Raw genomic sequence first — 20239 nt, 5'->3', positions numbered from 1 at the left:
TCTTCACCAAGCTGGAGAAATAGGGCAGTGCCATTCTGCTGCCTTGTTTCAGTTAGATGTAGTAATTTTATATACAGATTTCCAAGCTCATGAAAGAAGCACAGTACATTCTGACAACTTAATTCTTCCCTGAGTGAGTTTGTGACCGAGCCTTTCAAATACATGAAGTTAAATCTGTGCCTGGAGGTTCACCACCAGCTGAGAGCTGGCCCCATGTGAGAGTCACCGAGCCGAGGAGCACCTTTCTGCTCAGTGGTGCAGAGCCTAGCAGGTGACACAGCTAATACTGACCCAAGAGCTGCTTTCACAGCTCTGCTGGAGTTCATGGGAGGCTCCAAGCCCCCAGAGTTTGTCTGTTGGACTGGGATGGAGTTTAAGCACTGCTAATCCACAGAAGACAAGCAGCAAACCAAGTCTTCTCCCAGATACGAGAGTTCAGCCGTATCCTCCTGCTCTCAGTGAAGCGTCACAGCACACACTCACAGACCTGTCAAACATGACACCTACACTATCAACCATGAAACAGTGATTCAGCACAACAGTGGCAATTACAAAGCTTAGTAACAATCACCTCTTCACACAGGAACTTTTTCACCGTTGCTAAATTAACACCAGAAATATCTGGGTCAGAATGGACAAGCACACCCCATCTCACCTGGCCACCCATTTCAAAGAGAATGGCCAGTAAAAATAGAACAGGACTTGCTAAGAATTTTTCCAGTGTACATAGATTATGGTAAAAACTCAAAACAAACCAAAGAAAATTAGAAATGAAAGTTGCAGAGGAGGGGGGGGGTCCCTGAGGACAGCAGTGCTCAGCCAGACCTGGGCTGCCAACAAGAACAGCTCCATGGAGCAGAGCCAAGTGGTTGCCAATCGACTGCACCTACAGGCTTGGCCTGCCAGTGACTGCTGGTTCTCAAGTGCAATATGGGAACAGAAATAGAGCACAAGTGAACTGAAAGAGAAACCTCGCTCTAAATATTCCCACTTGTTTCTATTTTCCTCCCCTTGCTAGCTCCACACCAGGAATTTTGTTTCCCTAAGACAGAGAAAGTGGTTTATATACACTCTCTGAGGCTCCCTGCTAGTTTCTTTCTGAAGGAATCTCTTACCCCTTCACAATTCTAATTTTCTATTATGATTTTCATTTTTGATCAGTGTTTATATTGCTCTGGCCTAAAGGGCCTTCAGCCTCTTGTCAGGTCAGCAGTGCTGCCCACTTCATCATCTGTCTGCTCCTTTGTGTCACACATACACACCCACAAAGTGATGATGGTCCAGTGTAAGTAATTCCATAACTCAGCCTGTTTGCACCAAAATGTGCTGTTTACTTGACTTTGAGACATAATATTGGATTCTGAAAGATTTGCCTCTTAATGAATGAGGTTATGGAGATGTTTGTTCAGCACATGCCACTCTTCATTATGACATACAAGTCATTAAAGTTATTAAAGGTGGAGTCACAGTGATGCTCATAGTTCAGGTTTTCCATGAAGAATCCCTACTTTCAATTACTTGCAACTGCAACAAATTGCAGCCCTTACAGCTGGAGCTTTCAGTGGCAGGCAGCTGGGCATGAGCAGCCTCTCCTCTGCCCTTGGAGTCAGGAAATGTGGTCCCAGTGTTTCTCCTGCCTGCCTTGCCTGTGCAAGAGGCTGTTTGTGTTCAAATATTCAAACCAGGAGGGAAGGAGCCCCACAACAGGCCACAGGACCACCACACAAACAGTCTGCAAAGAAGCTGTTCCCACTTGGCTCCATGTAGATCCCTGCAAGAATCAGGGTAGCAGGGGAAGCCTCAGCTCTTCCCCTGCCAAGATGGGTACACAGCTCTCTGCCTAACTCCAGACAGAGACAATCTTACAGGTACCTATGTCCGGTGCTATTTTGCCAGAATAATGATGAATGGCACATCTGTAAGTCCATTCACCTGGCTCCCAGCTCACACAAAGATCCACTGTAACTTCAGCTTCATGGTTCTCATTCCACTTGGGAAACTCTGTACAAAAACTGAAAAGAAAACAAACAACTTTGTGCAAAGCCCTAACATTATTTTAACAGGTTTACTGTAGTTCTAAACAACTTAACATGTTGTGGTATATCACAGCAGTGTTTACATGGAATGTCCTGCCCCTTGAAACCAAGTGCTTGCATTAGACCACTCTGTGAGAAAAGTTTGGCTAAGCCCAGTGATGCATTTATCTATTTAAAGACGCTTTTTAATTCTGAACTTGCACTGCTGCTCAAGCTTTGAGCAGACTCAGCAGGGGATTACTGCATTTTAAGTACTGTTCAAAGCCAATGGAAGAAAGGCTTCCAAGGAGCTGATCCCAAGCAATCTAGCTTGATTGAACCAAAACCAGCTGTGCAGAACTGCCAGCACCCAGTAGTCCTCTTCTACTCTCCCAGGATTTGCTGGTGCTTCTGTAAATGATTCTCTAGACAGTTCATACCAGGCACAGTTTATACCTCTCCAAATTCCAGTTTTAGTCACTGTAGATGAATTACCCAGTTCCCAACAAGACAAGGAAGCAATATTAAAAAAAAAAAAAAAGAAAAATCATCACTAATTATAGCTTGTGCTACCACCCTTCATGTCTAAGGGTTTCACATTTTTTCAGCCTGATTTTGAATTTCCCATCAACAGATCATACGCCTTAACTAGAGCTGGTTCAGAACAGATGGAGTGAACAGATGAGTTGAAGCTTTTCCTATGTTTGCATTTATTTTAGTGGTCAGTCGTCTCACTGGGTCACCTCGATATAACTGACCCTAACTATTCCCCCCGCATACCACAAAGCAAAACAAATCCCGCAGCTTATGTCGGGAGGATTATACATGAATACATTCCAAGGAGCAGCAGTTTATAGTTCACATGACATTTTACTGCTGCCCTCGCAGAGGCGGATGAGCACCAGGAGCTGTTTGGGCAGGAGACATCCCCAGTGGGCAGCACAACCTTTACAGAGCCACCCTGACACACCGGAGCACGCAGAGCCCGGGATTAGCAGCGCTGGACATCGGCCAAACCTCGTCTTATGTAGGCCCCAACAAGGGTAACTTTTACTCAGATGAACGTTTGTAAGCCATAAACCTATTTACTCTAAGGAGCTAAAGGATTTGAACAAAGAATTCCACGCCTCAAACCTCGCTCAAATTCGCTTCCCCAAAGCTCAGCAGGGCTGGCCTGACGCGCCCAGCCCCACGGAGGGGTTTGGGCTGCACTTCAGGCCATGTTTACATTGAGCTTTCACTTTTTTGGGGGGCATCTCTCAATAGCTCCAGCATATTACATTACCTCAAGCCAAGATAGTAACACAGCTTGCAAACAGCAGTTTCTGCATTGCCAGACACTTAACTAGATGGTAGATTTATACCATTGTTCATGTTGGGTTCTTTAAAAAAAGACATCAGGAATATACCTCGAAGTGTGTATTAAATATAGCACAACCCAAAAAAAGAAAATAGTACTGTGGGTCTGCTTTTAATGAACATCATAAATTCTTTTTCAAGGCTCAATTGACATAAATGGAATTTTAAAAAAAAAGCAAGCAAATGCCTCCTCTCTATCATACAGGAATTCATAACATTTGAGATTAAATCCATGTGGGAAAACAGTGCATGAACAACAACAGTTCAGGCAATTGAAATCCCCTTGAGTGGTTCTGCCTCACTATATTCCTGATTTAGTGGTTTTGTCTTCTAATTTTGTTTTCATATAATTTGTTAGTATGTAGCACTGATGAGCTGCGGCTTATTTAAGCCAAGGGAACTCAGATGACTACAACATGCCAACCACACATGTACCTCAAATAGATTTCTTGCAGTCTGGGTTGTACCAGAAGCAGAAAGAAGCAGAAAACAGAAAAATTTTTCCAATAATAGGAAGTCAAGATCCATTTCTCAAATCTGCTCTATTTTCAAGAATTCCCCATAAATTCCTATGGAAGAATGCTTAACTAAAAAAAAAAAAAAAAACCCAAAACTACAACACCACATGGATATGCACCAAGAAAAACATAAACAAGCAAAGACTGGTGTAAGCACCCTATTAAATAATCCTAAAGACATTTCTATTTTAATTTTTTCCTTATTGATAAATATTCTGTGATCAAAAAGGTGAATTTTGCAGTAGCAAATGAAGTGACATGAAGTTACTGCTATACTCTGACAGACAAACTTATGCCCTTCTCAGCAGCAGACCCTCCCTAAGAACCTGTACAGGGAAACTGGCAAAATCAGGATCCATCGTTTTTGAAAAGCAAATCCATCCCCAGTTGCAAGAGGGGAAAAGAAAAATAAGAGAAAAAAGATTTCTGCCTTGCCTGGAAGGAAACCTCTGAAATGCAAAGTGAGGAGGAAGACCCAACTTGTGGGTAAATAGCACAGTCTTGGCTTCTGCACATGCCAAATCCTGCTACAACAAAGCATCAAAGCATTACAGAAAACTTCACAGCAGTGGACACAAAGATAACTGAGCCAAAAGCATTCAAGCATAACACTAATAGACAGATATTTCTGGATCCTGGAGTTAAATTAGCTAGCACTAAAACAACCACACTGCTGTGTCCTAATCAGCAAGAACAAACTTCTTTTTTTTTTTTTTATTTTGCTAAATTGGCCAAAACATTCCATTAATTCAGCAAATAGTTTTCAAGAAAACAAAGTAAGAATTCAAGACAGAAGTTGTCTTGCATTTGGTTCAAGATTTGATGCAGCACTTTGATTCTTGCATCTCTGAATTAAACTTGTGTAAAATGCAGTTCTCATGCCATGGGATTGGTTTCTTCATATTTAATCCAGTTTTTTAATTCAGTTTTCAGGGGGTCATGAATGAACATGTCCTTCTTTCAGGCTTTGAAGAGGTGACAAGGCCAGCATGTTCAGACTTAGATTTGTCATTTGTTTTAAGGCTGTTCCACCTAAAATTTACATCTTATGCTGACATTCACATCCTAGCTCAGAGACTAACTGAGAGCTGTGGGTCCTCAGTACCTTGTCACATCCTGTCCTTCTGGCTGAATATCCACTGACTGCACACCTGGAAGGGCATCTCCAATCAAGACAGAAACACAGCTGAGACCCTTTTTTGGGGCCAGTGATCTGGCCATTCTTCTCTGCTGCAGGAAAGCCACATCCTCTGTGCTAAACCTAACAGCCCTGTGTAATGAAAGAAGTGCTCTAGAATTCAATATTTCTCCAGGGACTCTCACCCTTCATTCTAAAATTTTCTTCGGGAAATGGGGAAGAAGTTTTAAAATACAGTACTTTAAATCCTCTAAATATTAAAATAAATGGAAGTTCCTTACTGTTTCAGAATAGCTAAGTGACATTTTAAGTGCTTGGAGAACTTCAGAAATCATTCAGTCATGTTCCATAATGGTTTTGCAAAAAGTCATTTGGCACAGCAAGTCACAAAAGCAGGAGCAGTGTAAGCTCCTCAGAACATTCAACACTTGCCTAGCCTAAATCCAAACAGAACTCTGAGCCACTGAAGCAAGAGATGGGCTGTATTTGCAAGAGAGCTCAGTTTCCCTCTCTCTAGAGGCAGGGACAAAGCCAAGGTGCTTTACTACAGCCCTCAATGCACAGGAGCCCAACCTGCAAATGCTGCCCTGAGAGAGCAGGCTTCCTGAAGGCTCTGGCATTTCCATGACAGCACATTGCCTCTGGCTCACAGCACATCAAACTCCCTCTTCTAGCAACAAGGGCAGCCTGCAGGAGCACTCAGCCTCCCTTCTGACCCTTATTCTTCTCAGTTCTGATTTCATCTCAAGTTTACTCAGGTAGCTCCTTCCTCTGTGTTGTCTAGGTAACAGGTGGAGAAAAAGTTAGGGATAAAGAAAAGAACGGAACAGAACAGACTTATGTGAATGTCATAGTCCTAGTCCCAACAGAAAAATGTTCTTGAAGAGTTAAATGTCACCAGGCAAGGGAGACAAGCAAGAGGAAAAGCTGTATTGCTAATCTCCTATCAGAACACCCACGCAGTAGGTGGGGGACTATAACCAACAGATTTATTTCCAGTAAGGATAAGTAAAAGACTTATTTCTATTTTAAATTAGCTATTATTTTTATTTTAAGACCCTTGTTTCTACTCCTTATGTATTTCACAAACACTGACTTATCAGATGTGTCCACGTTCTCTGCCTAAAGCTGATTCTTTAAAGACTTGCAGCTGTTTCCTAGAACGGGGCAGATAGACATCTTGCACACAAGCCATGGAAATCTTTTCTTCTCTGACATTTCAGGAGAAATTATGTAGAGCAGCAGGGCAGAAGAGCTATAACTGGACCAAGATATCCAGGAGATTACAAATGAGCAGCCCTCGGCAGCAGGAATAAGATCAAGAACTAAGCGGGGGCAGGGCAGTGGGGAAGGAATGTGTTTGGAAATGAGATGTCAGTTGGAAAAGGAGCCTGTGCCCAAGAGAACAAGCTCCCTTTCTGAGCTGGAACCAAATCCAGGAGTCCAGATTCCCAGTATCTCACTACTGCCCGCAGTAACCACAGTCCATGGACCAGCTCTGTTCCTCTCACCCTCCCAATTAACCAAGAAAGGGATGACAAGTTCCTGCCCCTTACTTCACAGACCAAGTCACAGGCAGCAGGAGCACAGAAAACTACTGCATCACCCCTGCATAAATCATTCTCATTTTTGCTTTCCATGACAGCTCTCTAAAAAGATCTTGCAAACTTTTAGGCCCACTCACACCTAACAACACTGTGAAGATCATTGCTCAGGCTGCAACAAAAGTGAGTAGTTCAAAATCAGGAAAAATCTGAAATAAAAACCAACTGTGGGATGGAAAACCTTTTGGCTTATTCCCATATAGCCTTTGATTCCTCATGTACCAGCTCACAACAGCTCGTTCAATGTGCAGCAGCAGCACTGGTCAAGCAGCTGGACACAAATTTTGTTTTCTTCACAGCTCAGTGCCTGATTGAACTTCTCCACACACCAGAATTACTGTGGAAAATAAATCCTCCCTTTTCCAATAGCTACATGGAGGAACTTTAGGTTTATAAACCACAAACTAGCCAGAAAGCAACACGCTGCTCCCTGGGACTGGTGTCAGCACCTGTCAGCTCCTCGGCAGCCGGGCTCCAGCGCCCAGCCCGCACCAAGCCTTCCCCACAGAGCCAGGCCATGGAGAAGCCACTCAGATTTCACACACCAGCCTATAGTTAGTAACTGAACCATCAAGGTTAAGCCTTGGGTGTCCTTCAACTCTTTGTGAGATTTTTGACATGTGAGCAGGAAACACAGGGCAGCTGCAGTGTTCAGTGGTGGCACAATCGAACACCTCACACACACACAAACAATGAAAATGCAGCTCCTGAAGCTTTAACCAGTGATGTGCAGCAGGGACTGCTGCCTTTGGGGGTTCAGGAAAGAGCTTACAGTGACTGATGATCCTGTCTCATTTTCAAACAAAACCATGAATCACAGCAAAAGCAAGAATGCATTTAAATCCAAGGAATCATCAAGAACACTTAATTCTCTCTCAGGTTTCATATGCATATGGTTCAGCGACCAAAAATCTGAACTAGTCTTTAAAAAAAAATTTAAATTCAAAATCATGTTATTACAGCTGTCCCATAAAATACTGTAATGGTACAAAGTCATTTTATAGGGACAGCTGTGATAATATATTATGCTTGCAGAAAATCTTGAGCCAAAAGTTGTGCTACAGTATTTGCTTGATTTTTACTTATATTTTCTCTTTTATGTGTTCTCCCATTAGCTGTACAAGTAAACTGATGATAAAGCAATATCAAACCAAAACTGACTGTCTATTTTGGCACGGCATGAAAATCTTCAGCACTCTCCTCACTGTGCCCCACACCAAGTGCCAGACATTTTTCTCCTGTAAATAAGGATCTTGTCCAGGTTATGGGCTAGAAGAATGTAAAGGGAAAGGTCTGAAATATTCAGACAGAATTCTGAAGCTTAAACTTTCAACATAGCTCTCAAAGCAACATGATGATATCAGTTCACAAATAGCTTAAGCAGAAGTCCAGCACAGTGGTAGCTGTCTCAGGCTACGTAACGGGCCCTTCAAAAGAGTATGAAGTAACAGAACTGAAATGTATTTGGCAAGATGCCACTACCCAGATGAGATCCCAGCCTCACAGATATGTACAGTACACAGCAATTCATCAGCTCATACTATGTGGCACTGACATTTCTTCTGTCAAAACAAAAATAGCTTTAGCAAAAGTAAATTGAGCCCCACGTGTGGAGCCCAGTAAGGCCTTGGCATGTTACACAAACTGCAATACTTCCCAAAAAAAAACCAAATCAAACTCAAGTTGAGGAACAACAAATGAAACTTTCACACTCATCAGCAGCAAAGGAAAAGCTTTCTGGGAAGGAAGGAGACTCAGGATAGGGGTTCAGAAAATAAAAACCACCCAACTGCTTTCCAAGTAATGCACAAGGAAGTACCAAAGCAGGCAGGATGCAGCACGTCACCACAGTTTCTCAAGCCTTCAAATTCCACGAAGACCTGGAGTATCTTGTCCTACAGAAGGGTACGTGCTAGCCCTCTGCATACAGCCCATCCACCCAAGCTGGAGGGGAAAACACAGAAACCCTGTCAGAGGCCAGATTTTAAGTAGCAGTTTAGATGGGTCTGAGGAAAAAAAAATGGAAATCAAAAAAAAAAATAAGTTAAGCACAGGAATAGAAGCACAAAACTTACTTCAAGAATTTAGTTATTCAAGCAGAAGAACCCTGATAATCAGAGTTCACAGTGACTCAAACCTCCACCCTTCCTGGGTAACTGAAACCCTTTAGAGCTCCAGTATTTCCATGCTGGACTACGTAAATGAAATCAAGACATCACAAATATGCCTTTGGTGGCCAAACTCATGTCCATGCAGGACATCTGCTAGTCCACTTCACAGAACACAGCTTCTATGTCCAGAAGAACCACAGTGACCACCTCCTTTGGTCTCCAGTGGAACACAAGATGCCAGACTGCCCTTGGATTAAAACTCCTGCTCAAGTGTTGCTTTAGCCTGTTTTGCCAAAAGCCCAAGTTTCAGTATTAAATTCTCTGCTAGGGCAGGAGTGGGCTTCAGGAAGTTCCTCATGTACTTGGTGTAAGCTCTCTGCACTAGGAAGTGACAGAAATCCCACCAGGGCATCACTGCCAATTGGCAGGGCAGCTTCAGCCCCACAGCCAGGACAAGCAGAGCTCACAGAAACACCCTGTCAAGCTTAGGCAGGGAAAAAAAAAAAAAGAAAAAAATGAATGAATAGCATTCAGAAGAAGAGCACTCCCTTAATCTGTATTTACATAGCCACTAATACAACAAAGCCCATGAAGAGTTCAGTTTTTAAACAATATCCCAATGCAAATATTTTCCTGCTGGCGCCTCTGCCATCCCCGAGGAGCTGGAGCTGCCAGCCGTGCCTCACACCTGTCTGGTCATGGAAAGGTAAGGAAGAGAGGACTCCCCACAGGACTGGGGCTCCTGCACACAGCAAGGGTGAGTGGTTTAGCACATCAAGGAGGTGTCTTACTCCCAAGGAGGAGGCAGAAGCAGAAAGCAGGACAATGCACTTCAGACCATGATGAAATAACATCTCCTCCTCACACCTGATCCACAGGCAGGATCATTTAACCATAAAGACCAACACTTAACATTCTTAAAGCACCTTGAGGGACTTCTCCCATCCAAAGGCACTCTAGACTTTCAAATTCTGAAAAAGCTTTAGAGAAACGTGTTGACTCCAGGATTATCTTTTATTCTTCATCTGTCTGCTCTGTGAAGAACCCAAACAGAAAAAAAAAGGCTTTTGAGACATCTCATGACTACTCCAAATACAAGTGTTTGCTACAACCACAGCCTGCCCTGGTCAATCAGTCACCTCTTGCAAGAGACCAGACTCTGTCTGTTTTTGATGTCATCAGCATTCCCACCAAACCCAACATTAACATTTAATGTACTTGGAAAAGTTTATTTAGTGGGAACCCTGCCACTCTGAACAGTACCATTAGCCTGGGTACAGCTCCCCTGAAACTCTCAGCAAAATGCAAGGCACACACCATTCCTGGCTTCCCAGCCCTGCCACCTCCCTACAACTTGGTCTGGAGATTGTGTGGGCTGAGGGCTGAGGGCACTTGAAGGCTGACCTGGCTCACTACACTCACTGGTCCTGTGATCAGCCACTTTGACATGAAGAAGGTGGGGTAAAAAACAGGGTGGGGAAGAGGTTGATACAATCTCCCCTTTTTGGCAGCAGTCCGAGCAGATCAAGTATTTCACAAACCACATCCCGAGTTGGGCAGTCATCACTGTTACCCAACTCACATGAGACAAAATCCTATTTCTCAAATCAGAAATGCAGAAATCTAATGTGACATTTGTCAAGCAAGCCCATGATCCAGATTGAAACCACTTTATATGGTGAAATCTCTCTGTATAAAGACTTTATAGGGTCTTCTATCAGAGGCTGCTGAAATCCCACCAAAGTGCATTGCAGAAATTAATCAAACACCTCAGTCTGGTTTAAGGTGTTTCTTTTGACAGTCATCCAACACACAGAAGCCCATCTTTAAGAGTGCACTGGGACTACCCATACAAGCTTTATGTTCACTCCCAAGGGTTTGAAAAAAATCCAAACAATGATATTAGATCCATCGCCTGGCATGACATTGCAAAGGACATTTCTGTAAAACATCTGTGCCAGCAAAGCCCTGAGCACAGGAGCTATGCACAGGGGCTTTTCAAGGAGTTTGACATACACTGGAAATGACTGATGCTGGGCAGATCTGTGAGGGCCTTCCCACAAATGTCATTTGGCATTAGAGTACTCCTCTGCTAGTTGAAGTTACAAACTCCCCAGAGGTGGCAGAGGACAGCATCGAGGCCAGGAGCTGAGCCAACAAGCAAAACCACACTGAGCCAATATAATTTGTAACAGCCATTCATCAAGGCAGCCAGTACCTAACCGCAAGAGGTAAAGGAATAAGCCTTGCTGCATTTGCAGGCAGATTGCTGAAATTGAAAATGAAATACAATGAGACAAAGAAAACAAGTGAACATGCTGACAGAAAGCTAACATGCTCTTTGTGGAGAGCCTCCTGCCCAGGGTAGCAGCCTGGAGGCTTCACAGAGCCTCAGGCTGGGGGTCTCAGAATCACAGAATCAATCAGGTTGTAAAACACCTCTGAGGTCACTGAGTGCAACCTATGACCCAACACCACCTTGTCAACTAGATCATGGAATTAAGCGCCATGTCCACTCTTTCCTTAAACACCTCCAGGGATGGTGACTTCACCACCTCCCTGGGCAGCCCCTTCCAATGTTTAATCACCCTTTCTGTGAAGAAATTCCTCCTAATGACCTACCTAAACCTCCCCTGGTGCGGTTTAAGACTATGTCCTCTCATCACTTGCTGCCTGGGAGAAGAGCTGACCACCATTACACTCCACTCTCCAGGCAGGAAGTTGAAGAAAGCAAGAAGGTTCCCCTCGAATCTCTTTTTCTCCAGGCTGAGCCACCACAGCTCCTTCAACCACTTCTTGTGCTCCAAACCCTTCCCCAGCTGCGTTATCCTTCTCCGGACATGCTCTGGACTCTCACTGTCCTTCGTGAATCGAGGGGCCCCTCTCCCGGCGCACAGAGCCGGGGTGTCCCCCGCCCCGCCGATACTCACATCCGCCCCACGCCCTCGTACATGCGGGTCTCGTCCACCAGCATCATCACCTCCGTGTCGGTGAGGTGCGCGTGCTTCTTGGTCTTGGTGAGCTGCTCGATCTGCAGGTCGGCCAGTTTCACCTTCTGCTGCGTGTCCATCACCTTGGCCTGCAGCTCCGTGAAGGCCTGGCCAGGGGAGAGCGCCGGGCTGAGGAGCGGCGGGGGCACAGCCGGCCCCGGGCTGGGGGGACCGGCTGGCGACGCCGGGACACGGAGGGGACACGGAGGGGACACGGAGGGGGACACACAGTGGGAAGAACACACAGTGGAAGGGTGGGACACAAAGAGGGAGCACACATGAAAGAGAAACACGCGGGCGGGGGTCTCGTACCTTCTTCAGTTCCAGATCCACGGGCGCCGCCATCTTGTCCACGCACGGCGCATGCGCGGAGGGGCGGGGGCAGTCAGGGCTCCACCCGCGGGCGGGACGCGCTGTGGGACCGGCACCGGCACCGGGCGCACTGGGGGCTGCTGTGGGACCGGCACCGGCGCCGGGCGGGCTGGGGGCTCCCGTGAGGGCTCCTCGCTCCAGGCCTCACCCTGCGGTGCCCTCCGGTGGGGCTGTGGGCCCGAGACCAGCTCGTCGGGCCGGCCCCGCCTGGGTGTGCCCGGGCCGGCCCGGGCTGAGGGCGCCGCGCGGGGTTGGAGAAGGCCCGGAGTGGACGGAGGGGGAAAACCATCCCTGCCTAAGGAGCTGGAAAGGACCTTAAAGATGATCTCATCCCAAGTCCCCCTTGCCCCGGGCAGGAACACCTTCCACTATCCCAGGTTGCTCCAAGTGCCATCCAACCCTGCCTTGGACAGTCCCAGGGATGGGACAGCCACAGCTTCTCTGGACATCCTGTTTCCATCTCTCACCACCCTCACAATAAAGAATTTTTTCCATATATCTAACCTAAAATTCCCCTCTTTAAGTTTGTGCCTATTACTCCTTGTCCTGTCACTACAGTTCCTGGTGAGGAGTCCCTCTCTGGCTTCCTTGGAGGCCCCTTCAGACACTGGAAGGTTGCAATGAGTTCTCAACTTTTTCTTCTCCACCAGAACATCCCCAGCTCTCTCAGTCTGTCTTCATAGGGAAGATCCTCCACTCCTCTTACCAACTTCGTGGCTTCCTCTGAACTTGCTCCAGCAGTTCCATATGATTCTTATACTAGAGACACCAGAACTGTACATGGTAGAGGGGAGGAATCACCTTCGACCTGCTGGCCACGCTCCTTTGGATGCAGCCCAGGATCCTGTTGGCTTCTCTCTGCCTCACGGCTCTCTAGCAGAGCCAGCAACTCCCCCACTCTCACTTCTCCCCAGGGAAGAGGAAAGAACTGGTTTGGAGGTTATTTTTACTGCAAAGTAAGGACTCGGTGTATGAAGAGAGCTTGCTGGAATTACCTCTGCTCCAGGAACCTCCAATCCCCCCAAGAACAGCTGGGATTCCTTTCAAAAGGGGTGTGAGTCCACCTCTGCATTTTTTGGTTTTGCCAAATCATAGAACCATCATAATATTAGTTGGTTGGAAGGGACCTTTAGGATAATCCAGCCCACCTTCCAGTAGACCAGGTTGCTCAAAGCCACATTCAGCCCCAGCCTTGAACACCCACAGGTATGGGGCAGCCACAGCTTCTCTGGGCAACCTGTGCCAGTGTCTAAATGACAAATGCTGGCTTAAAACCAGGGACCGTTCCCATTTGAACAGATCAGTGGCTAGAGTGGCTTTATTCATACTGAAGGCAACTTTCCTTGGTGAGCAGACCCACAAACATCACACCCTTCCCAAAGCACCAGCTGGCAAAGATGAAGAAAAGCTCTGAAATAATCCACACGGGGCCAAGCTGAGATGGATCCTACCTCCAGCCCCTTACACTACACTCCTCCCCAGGGATGGCACAAGCTGATTCAGCAGCCCTGACCCCACGCTCAGGATCTCTGCTGCTGTTGGTAGTAGTACCTCACCAACATAACATTGGTGCTGAACGCAGCCTTCAGAATTCTGACTCCTTTCCACCTCCATGATTAAATTAACGACCCAAGTGTTTGTTACAAAGTGTTATTTATTAGAATATTACATTGCACTTAAAAAATAAGGGAGGTCTGACCCTGCCGTCTTGACGTACATGAAGGATGCAGGGCCAGACCCACAATAAATATAAATACTATGTACAGTTTATCTAAAATAAATATATAATTTAAAATGAAAAATATCTTGTTAAATAGCTGTTACCCTCCCCCCCTTTCTGCGGCGAAGGAAGCCCCGAGCTCGGTCTCCTCCCATTCACAGCTTGTTCCTCGGCACGTACTGCAGCGGACGGAGAGCCGCGGGAGAGCCCCTGTGCCCCCGGCCAGCCCCGCTCCCGAGCCCGCCCCGGCCCGGAGGTGGCCGCGGAGCTGCCGCAGTGCCGCCGCTGCCCGAGCAGCCCCGCCAGTGCCGTCCTGGTGCTCCAGCGAGCCCCCAGCCTGCCGCAGCCCCGTGCCGCTGGCGCCGCGGTCTCGCCTCTTCCAGGAGGTAGAAGTGCATTAGTGCCGGCCCCTGCAAGAGAGAGGCGGGAGAGCTCACACCGCGATCCCGGGCTGCGCTGCCGCAGAGCGCTCCCTGCGCGGTGGGATGGAGGTGCCGACATGCCCAGCCCGGAGGGAGAACCCTCGTGCCCGCCCAAGCCGCTCTCGCCGCCCCGCGGGGCTGGACGCGGGAGGATGGGAGCCAAGGTACCCCACCATGCTCCCTTCCGGGGATCACAGCACTTTTTCCACCCGGACACATCCACCCCAGTAACCCCCAGGGTAAAGGAGACCGTGAGGAAAGCCTCGTGTCAAGTCTCCTTTCTGAAAATTCAGCTTCTATGAAGAGCTCAAATTCCCACCCCCAACACTGCGATGAACATGACAGAAATTCTCCAAAGGCATTACTTCATCCTCACAAAGAACAATGACTTTTTTTTTTTTTTTAAAGGAGAGAAGTAGCTGTAATATGTATGACTACATCTAACGTCAGGATTTAGGTCAGATCAGAGGAAGTTTGACAGATTTTCAGCACCCAGCCCCCTGGGGCAGAGCACACATCCCAACCCAGACAGAAGAACATGGCATGGGCTGGCAGCAAGATCCCCCCGTGCCAAGCTGATAGGGATTGCTTTGGTGCAAGTAGTAAGCAGAGTGGGAATGAAAAGGAAAGGGGTTTTCTACACAGGTATATAAATAGAGGCAATATCTAAGGAGGGGAAGTGACTCAGAGGGTCAGAGAGAGAGCAGAATGAGCGGGGGGGGGAAGCTAAACAAAACAGAAGCAGCTTCCCTACTACCAAACATCTCCAAAGCATGGAACACCAGCACAGAGCAGGGACTTGGGGTTAGAAAGAAGGATATAGGAATTATAGGGATGCCAGGGGACAGGATTTCAGCAGGAAGGGGAGAAAAGAAGACTGGAGCCCTACAGGGCAGCCCAGCCAGCTGCTTCTCCAGACTCAGGCTGCCTTCAGCTCCTGCCTAGCTCTGGCACAGGATCCACACAGCAGTCCCACAGCACAAACAGCAGAGCCCCCAATGTCCACCAGCCCCACTGCTGCCCCATACCCAGCCAGGGGCTCACCTCGCCAGCACCTGGCATCCTCAGTGATTCACAGTGATGCCCAGCTTGATTTTCTCTTCGTTTTCTACATCGTAGCCACCCCTCTTGTGACACCTGCAAGGCCAAGCAAAGAGATGCTCAGGGCATGGAGAAGCCCCAGTCACCCTCCTCTTGTGCATGATCTTCCCAGGGACACAGATCCGGGAGCTCAGTGCCATCCCACTCACCTGAGCATCAGCAGGGCTGCGATGATGACGAGACACAGGGAGGACAGGACAACAGCAACGACGGCCAGGGCTGTGGTGTGGTCGTACGCGCTGGGCGGGTGCTCCACCGGCAGCAAGAGGCCGTGGCAGCGCTCTCCATGATAGCCTGGCTGGCATCTGGGCAAGAGGGAAACTCATAAAGGTCAGTGGTGAGCAAGGACAGGAGGTCTTTGTGTGCCCCACACCCCATGGGAAAGCAGTGCCTCAGTGCTCAGCCTTAACCAGCACCCTGCCTGTTCCCCTTGGGCCCCACACCTCTGAGCTGGGAGGTTTGATGTCACCATCACCTCTATTGTACTGGTAAATTAAACTTCTGCACCTAGTGAAGGCTCCTAGAAAGGTTGAGATCTCCCCCAGTAGAAGGCACTGGGGTCTGTGCTCTTCCCAGTCACCCCCAGGCAGGTTGCCCAGACCACCTCTGGGGGTGGGAAGGGAGCAGTGAGGCAGCTGGGCCAGCATTTCCCATGGAGCAGGATGTCCCTGCACACCCTGCCAGCTCAGAGGTGTCCCATCCCTGGAGACTTGGGAGGTTGCTCATGTAACAGAAATAACGCTCCACACAGGCTGGGAGGCTTCCAGCCCTCCCTGAGCCACATTGCACTGATGCAATCAGATAAATATATCCCTCTATATCCAGCACCACTGACCCTCAGGCTGATCTCCAAGCCGGACTCAGCCCAGTTCCTGGGCTCACAATGCCACATGCAGCATCACCTCCCAGGCACAGCAGCAAGGCTGGGCACATGGCAAAAGTGCAGCCCAGCAGCATCCTCATTCCACCCTGTGCCCTAGGAAGCAACACTCCAGGAAACTCTGTGACAGGGGCACAGCCAAGCACCAGGAGCAGCCACAACCAAGTGACACCAGGCAACACAAGGTCTCTTTAGCAGAGGAGACTAGGGCAGTTGGCCAATGTTACTAAAAACTCTGATGGCTCTGAGAGATGCCACTCAGTGACAGGCCAACCATGCTGAAGAGACACAGCCAGCCCCCAAATCCCTGCTGCTTGTCTGTGTCCCAGTTTCTCTCCCAGCCCCAGGGATCTGGGCAGGGGACACCTGGCTGTCCCAGTCCTAGGCCAGGGTGTCACAGCCCACATTGTGCTGGGTCACCAACCCAAACTGGGCCTGCAAAGATGTCCCCTTACTGGCAGTCCCGAGTCCCCCATGCAAGGGCCCAACTTCATGACAGCTTCAACAGGAAGGAACCAGGGAGTTAGAGGAGCTCTGTGGAGCTTGATCCCTGCAGATTGCAGATCCTGTGGGCACCATAAGCCAAGGAGCTATTATCTTCCCTGGGCTCAAGGCTGGGTGGCTCAGAGGATTGATAGTGAAGAACAAAGCCTCTTACATATCTGCCAGCTCAAGTCCTGCCCACGTCAGTGGGGATCAAATATGCACCCCAGGGTATATCCTGCAGCAGCAGTGCTGTATCCAGGTGCCCCAGCAGCAGGCAAATACTTTCTCCTTCACTTGTCCCTGCTTGCTCTGCACCCCAAGGGGAGTGGGCAAGGAGGGGTACACAGCTCTGTCATTCTTCAGGCCAAGGGACAGTTCGGGCATGGCTTTGGCAGCCTGTCCCCAAAGGTGCTACCTCCACTCCACTTTGCCAGGCAGAGATGCTCCTCCCACCTACCCTGATGTGCCATGACAGATGCAGGAGCCTGGAGGTCTCAAAGTGGGCAATTTACTGTGACAGGATGAGGTTTCCCAAATCAGACCTAGAGAAGCTCTCAGCTGCCAGACCCCAACCCTACACACCATTCTGCGGTCCCCAGCTCAGCCAGAGCTCACCGTGCTGGCAGGGAACTCTGGCTCTAAGGCCATGACAGGCTTTGGGGAAGGGGTGGACCCTTCTCAAGAATTACAAGGAAGAGGCCAAGTCAGAGTTATCCCTGCATGGGTAAGGAACATGCACTAAAAATATCTCTGCTTTTCCTCTGCCTGGCCAGGAGAATTGAAAGAACCATGACTAAGGCTCCCCCGACACAGGCACACGCAGCAACTCACATGCAAGAGGGAGCTCCCAGCTCTCGGATGTACTTGCACTCGCCGTGAATACAGAAATCCTTGTACTTCCGCAGGCACGGGTCTCTCTTCTTCCCCAGGCCTTTGCCTTTTCTTCTTTTATTGCCGTTCCCTTTTTTCTTGGGAGTAACGAGGCCTTGAGGCTTTGACAGGAAGGCAACTGAAAAACAATTTGGGGAGGAGAGAAGAGCAGTCAAATCAGCTCCACGTGCCAACCAAAGGAAAGGCAAAGCCACATCCCAGGGCTGCCACAACTGCTCAGCCCTGGCTCCCGCAGCCCTTTGTGCTGGGAGCTGCCCCCGAGCCTGGGTTGGGGGGGGAAGAGGGGAGGGGGGGCATTTTTTTTTTTCAGCTCCTCACAAATATCATGGCCTTTCCAATTCATAAGAACAATCCTCAAGGAAAGAAGGGAGTCGCAGGGGGAACAGAGCTTTATACATCTCAAATGCTGCTATTATATGCACCAGTTTCCACTGAATACAGAACATTGCTAATTGCCCCTTTATCTGGCCTTTATTTCCCTGACAAGCACAGGCTTTTCTAAGACCCTATTCATGGCTCTGATGGACTCTCCTTCCCGTGGGCACAAGGATGCCTTACTCACCCCAGGGCAGGATTAAAAGAGCAAGCCTGCCTAAAGTTTTGGTTTTGCAGAGCCCAAGAGATGGTGAGGGCATCATTCCCATGAATTACAACAGGGTGTTTTAATTGTGGTGCAGTAACCAGCGGCTTTTGGTGACAGGCCAGCCCCCTGCCGGGTTGGTGGAAGCCAGAGCACCAAGCTCCTCACCCAGACACAGCCCAACACTAGCAACGGTACAGAAATGTTTTTAAGGTGTGCAGATACCAAAAAAAACCAGCTCCCAGATTGATCTCACTGGGTGCTGAGGTGTTGGAGAGCACTCTGCTCCAAGAAGGATTTTTTAGCTCCCCCCGAGCTATGGTGCTCAGTAACCCCGATGAATTAAGCCCGGGGCTGCTCGGGAAGGAGAGTACAGCAGAGTCCAACCTGGCAAGTTGTAACCTGCCCAGGTTACAACTCAACCACTTGACGGAACCAGCGCCTCTCGTGCTGGCACGCACCGGTTGCACACCTAACAAAGTCATGGCGACATCCCCCACGCTGCGCCTGGAAAAAACCGACACTCCAGGAAACTGCGGCTTGGAGAAACCGCCGGATGAGGCTGACAGCAGGGGCTGCTCCGTCCCCTGCCTCTCCTGCCCTGAGAGTGATCTCCCAGCCACAGCCAACACACACTGCTGCGTTTGCCGAGGGCTGAGTCCCCAGGTGCGAGCGGCTCAGCCCGGTTTTGCCAGCTTTTTGTCACAGTCTGCTGGCACAGCCAGAAAGCAAAGAAAAACACGGGAAAATGGAAGGGTGAGCTGTACGGAGCAGAGCACGCTCCTGGTGCCAGGTACTGCCCTCGGCACGCCGCGTGTGCGAGGCACAGGTACATGTCACCCCCTCAGCCCGCGATGGGTCCCCGTCCAACCCCCATGAGAGACCTCGGGACACTCTCTGGTGCCAGCACCGAGCAAGGATCCCGGTGTGGGTGCTCGGGAGCCCCAGAGAACGGCAGTGCCCCCACCGCCCCCGTGGCGGGGCTGCCGGCTGACGAGCCCTGCCGCGGAATGAGGAGCAGCCGCGCGTGGGCGGCGGTGACTCACGGCGGTCCCCGCGCCACGGCCACCGCCGGCCGGGCAGCGCGGGTCCGCGGACACGGCAACGCCGCCACGAGGGGCTCTGGCTCCTCCCGGCCAAGCAGCTGAAGCCCAGTACCCCCTGGAACCCGCCCGGCAGGGGGCTTCAGGAACACGGACAGCCCCTGGAAGGAGCGTCACTGCTCCGTGCTGGTGCCCCACGGGCTACTCCCACTAGGGTCTGCTGTCGCCGGGGCTCGGTATCTGGGATTGCTCCCACCCACCACGACAAGTCCCTCCGAAGCGGAACCGGAGCTGCTGCCGGCGCACCCGCGGGGCTGAGCCGAGCCGAGCCCAACCCGGCGCCTTCGCGACCTCTCCGGCTCTAACTGCCCCGAGGTCAGCCCGATCCGCGACCCCGGCCCTGCCCCAGAACCCCTTATCCCGTCCCTACCTCTCGGCAGCTCGCTGAAGTCGTCCCCTGAGGCCGCTCCGCCGCCCTCCTTCTCCGGGCTACCGCCGAGCAGCGGGGCCGTGGCTGGGACCGGCACCCCGCCGCCGCCGCCGCCCTTGTGCAGGACCTCGTTGTGCAGCTCGTCCCGGCGCAGCCCGCCCGCCGCCGCCGAGCACACTGTGGAGAGAGCGGTCAGGAGTGGGGCTCACACCGCCCTGCCCCGGTCCCCCACGCAGGACAAGGACCAATCTTCCCGTCCGCCCGCACCCGGGACCAGGACCGAGTTACCCGCGCCCAGGACCGGCCGTGCCCGCGTTGCCCAAGACCATCCCCCCACATGTTCGGGACCCTCCGGTCGAGCACGGCCCTGGGATGCGATGCCCGCACCCGGGAGCCTCCCCACGCGAGCCCGTACCTGCCGCCAGCAGCGCCTGGATCAGCACCGCCCGCCCGTCCATGACCCGCGGGCACACACGTCCAGTTCCTGCCGCGCTCCGCTCACTCCCGCAGCGATGTCCGCTCTCCGGCACGGCGGCCCCGCGGCGGGTAGAAAGCTGCGGGCGGCGGGGCGGGGCGGGG

General features: G+C 50.1%; 2 protein-coding genes across 2 annotated transcripts in view; both read right to left on the bottom strand.

The window, feature by feature from the left end:
• The window catches only part of PFDN1 (prefoldin subunit 1), a 31272-nt gene extending 19173 nt beyond the window's left edge, over window positions 1-12099 (bottom strand). Inside the window, exons 1-2 of the mRNA XM_084215958.1 lie at window positions 12048-12099; window positions 11676-11842 (exon numbers count right to left, since the gene is read on the bottom strand). Coding sequence (XP_084072084.1) covers window positions 11676-11842; window positions 12048-12080 — 200 coding nt within the window. The 5' untranslated portion in view covers window positions 12081-12099. The remainder of the gene's footprint in view (window positions 1-11675; window positions 11843-12047) is intronic.
• Window positions 12100-13878: 1779 nt separating this feature from the next.
• Window positions 13879-20174, bottom strand: HBEGF (heparin binding EGF like growth factor). Its single transcript, XM_084215754.1, has 6 exons — window positions 20076-20174; window positions 19661-19837; window positions 17548-17725; window positions 15500-15655; window positions 15294-15386; window positions 13879-14237 (listed from the first exon to the last, which is right to left on the bottom strand). Exons 1-5 carry the CDS (start codon window positions 20116-20118, stop codon window positions 15314-15316), a joined length of 627 nt encoding a protein of 208 aa, XP_084071880.1. The 5' UTR covers window positions 20119-20174; the 3' UTR covers window positions 13879-14237; window positions 15294-15313.
• Between the last annotated feature and the right edge of the window lie 65 nt (window positions 20175-20239).

The sequence above is a fragment of the Fringilla coelebs genome (assembly GCF_963513975.1).
Source record: "Fringilla coelebs genome assembly, chromosome: 15".
NCBI lineage: Eukaryota > Metazoa > Chordata > Aves > Passeriformes > Fringillidae > Fringilla > Fringilla coelebs.
This window is presented reverse-complemented; position numbering and strand designations above follow the sequence as displayed.

What these genes read in the sequence shown, in the direction of transcription:
- HBEGF (XM_084215754.1), bottom strand. Translation starts at nt 20,118, where the DNA reads ATGGACGGGCGGGCGGTGCTGATCCAGGCGCTGCTGGCGGCAG. An exon ending in CCAGGCGCTGCTGGCGGCAG is followed by an intron (nt 19,838 to 20,075) that starts GTACGGGCTCGC and finishes CTCTCTCCACAG; the next exon opens with TGTGCTCGGCGGCGGCGGGC. An exon ending in GCAGCCCTGCTGATGCTCAG is followed by an intron (nt 15,387 to 15,499) that starts GTGAGTGGGATG and finishes TTGGCCTTGCAG; the next exon opens with GTGTCACAAGAGGGGTGGCT.